Here is a 6,000-nt window from a genome sequence, read left to right as displayed (position 1 = left end):
AGGCTGCCGCCGGCCGCCGCGCGGGACGCCGAGTAGCGACGAGACCGCGCGGGCCGCGCCGGGAAAGTTCGAGGCCGACGGCGCGCGCGTTCCGCCGCCGGCCGCCGCGCGGACCCCCTCTCCCGACGGCGCCGCGAGGGCGTCTTCGGACCCGGGTCCTTGGAGTCGTCGTCGTCCATGGGGTAGTCGTTGGAGTAGTCGTCGTCGGAGTAGTCGTCGTTGGAGAAGTCGTCGATGGAGTAGTCGTCCATGGAGTAGTCGCCGATGGAGTAGTCGTCGATGGAGTAGTCGTCGATGGAGTAGTCGTCGCCGCCGTAGGACGTGTCGCTGAAGCAGCACGCGACGCAGTCCTCGTCGCGCCCGCGCGAATCTAGTGTTGCTGCGCCACCCGGACCACTTGCCACAGGTTTTGCACCATGGCATCGCCAAAATTTGTACAATACGATCGTCTCTCTCATGCGCTGTGCTCGGCGACAACGGCCGCCACCCGTAAAGCCCGCCCACCGGGTCCACGTGCCAAGGGCACTAGCGTTTCTAATTCCGCGAGATGCTGAAATTATATGCTGCCAGTGACGCGGCGCGCCGCGGCGCACTTCGAGATCGTGTCCGCGGAGCCGTCGAGTAGTAGCGGCGTTACGTCGCGCCGTCGACGCCGCTGTCGCGGGCCGCCGTCCGTCGTCGCGTGCGCTTGTCGCCGTGGGCGTCGCTGCCCAGCGTCCGGCTGTTCTCGCGGTCGTAGAAGCGGCGGAAGAGGTCCACGGCCTCGGCCTCGCGCAGGCCCTCAACGATGTCGAAGTTGCCCTCGTGGAGGCTGAGGATGGACCCGCAGCCGCCGAACTTGTCGTTGCGGCAGCCGAAGTAGCACTTGGCGATGCCGAGCTGCGAGAGCGCGGACGCGCACATGATGCAGGGCTCGCACGTCACGTAGAGCGCGCAGCGCGTCCAGTCGAGCGGCTGGCCGCGCGCGGCTGAATGCTTGAGTGCGCCGTCGATGGCGACGAGCTCCGCGTGGCGCGTGGCGCACATGGCCTCGTTCGTTTCATTGGCGGCGCTCGCGATCTCGACGTTGTTGTCGTTCACGAACACGCACCCGACGGGCACCTCGCCCTGCTCGGCGACGGCGTCTTCCGCGAGCTCGAGCGCGCGGCGCATCCACATGTCGTCGGTCGGGGTGGTCGTAGATGATGCGGTCATGGCGGCGCGCAGCTTATCGTCGCACGACGGCGAGATGAGAGGTTCGCAGCGATGCGGTCGCGTCACGCGCGAATCCGAGCACCGCGATGTGCGAGAGCGACCGACGACCGTCTGCAGGTTTGCACGGCGAGCGTGTCGATGTTTTCCAGGTCTCGTCACTCGAGATCATGTCCCATCACCTCAATCGCTCCGCAATCGCGCAATCTAGCCATCGCGAGGCTCCGTCGGGCGGGTATTTCACCGACTTGCGGGCTAGCTCCCGCACAAAATTTCGCCGAACGTTCGGAGAAGCCCCTACGTGGTCGATGGTTCGAACCGCGCCAGTAGCCCGGTGCAATCCCGGGGGAACGAAGTCCTGGGGCGATCTTTGGAGCACATCTATCCCTCGCCTTTTACTAGAGTAGATCCGAGGATGCCTTGGTCTACGGGACATGATAGCTGAGTGATCGCCTCTCGGACACCCTCAATCTTTGAAGCCCGCTTGCGGGTACCTTTTTTTTTTTTTTTGCCAAACCCCCATCCGCCGCGCCCGCGCCACAACCCAACCCCTTTTAATTTTTTTTTCTCGAGAGCGCGCCTCACGATCGGTCGACGCGCAATGGCCCGACGCGCGCTGCAACTTCTGAGCCTCTGCGCCGCCACCACAGCCCTCATCGCGCCGCACCCGAGAATCAAGCCTCTCAAAATCACCAAAACGACGACGCAGCAGCTCACGCCCTTCGAGAACGCCATCACCGTCAACACGGCCCTCGCGGCCTTCGGCATCGGCACGCGGCAAAAGTCGCTCACGCCGTCGGGCCTCGCGCACGCCTGGGCGCTCGGCGTGATCCTGCTCAGCTCCTTCGTCGGCTGGCGGGGCTACAGCCTCTGCGTGCTCTACCTCGTCGCCGGGTCCGCGGCGACGAAGGTAAAGCAGGCGGAGAAGGACGCCGCGGGCATCGGCGAGGGCCGCGGCGGCCGCCGCGGGCCCGAGAACGTCTGGGGCTCGGCGGCGACGGGCGCGGCCTGCGCGCTGTTGGGCCAGGCCTACCCGGCGCAGCGGCCCCTGCTCGCCGTCGCGTACGTCGCGTCCCTGGCGACGAAGCTCAGCGACACGCGGGGCAGGAAAAGAGTGATTCAAGTTCGCTTCAACATGAGTGTTCCGCGCGCGCGCGTTCCGGAAAAAAAAGCATCCACGCGTCGAGAGCGCTCCGAGAGATGATCGCTCGTTCAAAAATTAGCCGAAACGAGTGGAAAACGACCGAGACATGAGCCTCCACGTGGGCCCGACGACGGCGTGGGCCCCGACGGCGGCGCCGGCGCGCACGTGCGCGCCCGGCAGCAGCGTCGCCGCGGGCCCGACGAACGCGTCGGCGCCGACGGTCACGGCCCCGAAGACGACGTCGCCGCCGTCGTTCGTCGCCACGCAAAGTTGGAAATTTCGCACTCTTTTCTTGCCCAGGCGACACGCTCGCGTCGGAGATCGGCAAGGCCTACGGCAAGACCTGCTACCTGTCGACGACCCTGAAGCGCGTGCCCCCGGGCACGGAGGGCGCCGTGTCCCTCGAGGGCACGCTCGCGGGCGTCGCGGGGAGCCTCGTCATCGCGGGCTACGCGACGGCCGTGGGCCTCGTGGCGCCCGCCATGGTGCCCGTCGCCGCGGTCGCGGCCTTCGTCGCGACGACCTGCGAGTCCTGGCTCGGCGCGACGCTCCAGGGCGGCATCTTCACCAACGAGGTCATCAACTTCATCAACACGCTCATCGGCGCCGTCGTCGCCGCCGCACTCGCGCGGCCGCTGCTCTAAGAGGCTGGGGCGTCCGGAGCGCGCGGCGCGGCGCCGGGGGCCCTCGCCGGCGGGTGAGCGACGTCACTGGGAGGCGCGCCGCGGGGCGGCCGCGCCGAGGAGGCCGCGCGCGGCCGCGAGCCGCCGCCGGGACGGGCACCACACAAGCGCCCTAGTACAACCTACCACGCCGTCGACTCGCCCGTCGCGCGGTAGCGCCGGCGGCTGAGGGAGAAGCCCGTGATGCGGCAGTTCGGGTGCGCGCGCTTGAACTCGCCGATGTCCTCGACGGCCGTGCCCTTGAGGTCGAGGACCTCGAGGTTGTGGAGCGGGCGGAAGAGGCGCGCGATGGAGCCCGTGACGAAGGTGTCGCGGATGTCGAGGGACTTGAGGTTCTCGCACGCGCTCAACGGCCCGAGCGTGCCCCGGAGCTTGGCGCACGCGCGGAGGTTCAGCCGCTGGAGGCTCACGAGGTCGCCGAGGGGGTCCAGGGACCCGTCGAGGTCCATGCAGCAGCCCAGGTCCAGGTCCCTCAACTTCGTCAGGTTCGCGAGGGGCTCGAGGCGCCCCCGCAGCCCCACGCAGAAGTGGAGGCACAGCGCCTCCAAATTCCCCAGACCGCCGAGCGGCTCGAGCGTGCCCTGGAGCCGGTCGCACCACGCCAAATCCAGCGTCACGAGCGAGCTCAGGCCGGCGAGCGGCGCGAGGCTGCAGTCGAGCAGATCCTGGCGGCGGAGGTAGAGCGCGTCGAGCACCTGCGGCGCGCGCTCGGAGAGCGCCGCGGCGATCTTCAGGAACGACGCGTTGTCCAGTCGGCGCCAGTGGAGCCGCCCCTCCCGACTCAAATCCACGGCCGGCACGCCCGCCAAGTCCCGCGCCGCCGCGGCGAAGCGGTCCGCGGCCTCGCGCCGCAGCGCGCCCTCGGACGCGCCGAGCCACTCGCAGTAGACGCGCGTCGCCAACGTCGCCGCGCCGCGGAGCTCGAAGGCCGCGGCGATGGAGCCCAGCGTGCCCCGGATGTCGCGGTCGCTGTGGGGCGGCGGCGCCCGCCGCGCGTCCAGCGGGATGTCGTCGACGCCGACGCCGCGGTCCCGGAGCTGCGACACGACCCATCCCGCGTCGCGCGGCCGGTCCGCCACCGCCGGCGCGAACGTCGCCTCCAAGATCTTCGCCAGCGCCTCGGGCATGGGGTGCCAGCGCACGCGGCACCGCAGGAGGCCCGCGAGCTTGACGCGGTGCGCGAGCTTGAAGTGGCGCCGGAGGTCGCAGTCCGCGTCGCCGAGGTCGAGCCGCTTCTTCTCGATGAGTTCGCAGGCCTCGCCCGGCAGCCCCTCGCGCCGCGCCCAGCCCGCCCAGGCCGGCGCGTCCCAGGCCCGCGCCGCCGCGCCATCCGGGAGGTCGCCGTAGGCCTCGAGCGCCGCGAGCGCCGTCGTCCGCGACCGCGAGAAGGGGCACCGCGCGAAGAGCTCCAGGATGACGACGCCCGCGGCCCAGAGGTCGCCCGTCGCCGGCGTGATCACCGTGCCCGACGGCCCCCGGCCCCGGCACTCGTCGTCGTCGTCCAAATCCTCGCGGTCCGCGTCCGCGGAGTGGCGGAGCTCGCACGTCGCCGCCGCGAGCCGCGGCGCGCGCGCGCACGCCGCGTTCGTCTTCTCGTGGAGCGCGCGCAGCGCCTCGGGCGAGCAGTAGGCCGGCGTGCCGCCCATGAGCGTCGCGCAGAGCGTCTTCGTCTTGCGCTCCAACAGCTTCGCGTTCTGGTGCGAGTTCACCCACGGGTCCTTGTCGCGGAGCGACGAGTAGCCCGCCAAACCGTAGTCCGTGATCTTCAGCCACCAGTCCGACGTGACGATCAAGTTCCCAGGTTTCAAATCTTGGTGCATGACGCCCCGGGCGTGCATGTGCTCGATGCCGAGGTAGAGCTGCGCGGCGAGCCCCGCGAGGCGCCCGTCGACGTCCTTGGGCGGCAGCGTGAGGCCGTTGTAGGTCCGCGGGCCCGGGAAGGGGTCGTAGAGCGGGCCGTCGAAGCCCGCGCCCGTCGTCGTGACGCCCATCCACGTGTCCAGGGACCGGCCCTCGACGACGTCGCTGAAGATGAGGCTGCCGGAGCGGATGTTCGACTCGCGGAGGCCCGGGAGCGGGACTAAGACCTTCCGGATGGACACGAGGTTCGCGTGCGTGCCCACGGCGAAGGAGAACCCCGCCTCCTGGCAGAGCATCTCCTCCAGCTTCGCGCCGGAGGCGCGGCCGTCGCGCCCGCTCAGCGACTTCATGGCGAGCGACTCGCCCGTCTCCTCGTCGTCGAAGCGGTGCACGGTCCCGAACCTGTGTCAAATCTTCAACCCGACTTCAATGTGCGCGTGATCGAACGGTTCGACACAAACGCTTCGGCTGTGCTTCGAGAACTCAATGAGAAAAATCGATCTCTCTAAAAATCAGCCGAATCGCCTTCGATTTGACCGAGCGAGAGAATTTCAAAGTTCGGTCGGGACGTCCCAAACCAGCGGTTGATTCGCACACGGTCCCGAACGCGCCGCGCCCCAGGACCCGCTCGACGACGCCGACGTAGCGGCCGTCGTAGAGCAGCACGGACCCGGGGGCGTACTCGTCGCCGTCCTTCAACGCCTCGTCGTTCTTGACGCCCAACAGGCCGCCGTCGAGGACCTCGAGCCCGTGTCCTCTGCCCGTCGCGACGACCTTGAGCGACCGCATGTCGTCGGGCGACACGGCGCCGCGGAAGGGCCGCTGGGGACTGCCCTGGCCCCGCGCCGAATTCGGCGGCGCCGCGCCGGACCCGGACCGCTGCGCGCCGAAGGACCCGGAGCCGCCGCGGCGGCTGCCCCGGAGGCCGCCGCGCGACACGCGGTCGCCGCCCGCGGCCGCCGCGACGCCGTGGCCGCCCCGCCCGAGGGGCACGGACTCGCGGTCCTTCTGGGAGTCGCGCCCCAGGGGCACCTTCGTCGCGCGCTGGCCGAGGCGCTCGAGCGTGCGCGCGCAGTCGTCGCGGAGCCCCGCGTGGACCTCGCGGATTTTGGCGTACAAGGC

At 69.8% G+C, this 6,000-nt stretch overlaps 2 protein-coding genes across 2 annotated transcripts; one reads left to right on the top strand and one right to left on the bottom strand.

Annotated features, from left to right (window-relative positions):
• Positions 1–633: 633 nt before the first annotated feature.
• Positions 634–1,152, bottom strand: AURANDRAFT_22290 (hypothetical protein; the record flags this gene model as incomplete). Its single annotated transcript, XM_009036107.1, has 1 exon — positions 634–1,152. The coding sequence occupies one exon, from the start codon at positions 1,150–1,152 to the stop codon at positions 634–636; it is 519 nt and encodes a 172-aa protein (XP_009034355.1).
• Positions 1,153–1,909: 757 nt separating this feature from the next.
• On the top strand, positions 1,910–2,964 carry AURANDRAFT_13936 (hypothetical protein; the record flags this gene model as incomplete). Its single annotated transcript, XM_009036311.1, has 2 exons — positions 1,910–2,305; positions 2,656–2,964. Coding segments are annotated over 2 exons (705 nt in total), but the record flags the coding sequence as incomplete, so codon positions are not given.
• Between the last annotated feature and the right edge of the window lie 3,036 nt (positions 2,965–6,000).

This window comes from Aureococcus anophagefferens, assembly GCF_000186865.1.
Source record: "Aureococcus anophagefferens unplaced genomic scaffold AURANscaffold_4, whole genome shotgun sequence".
Lineage (NCBI taxonomy): Eukaryota > Pelagophyceae > Pelagomonadales > Pelagomonadaceae > Aureococcus > Aureococcus anophagefferens.
The sequence above is the reverse complement of the archived record's forward strand: the minus strand, read 5'-3'. Positions and strand labels throughout refer to the sequence as shown.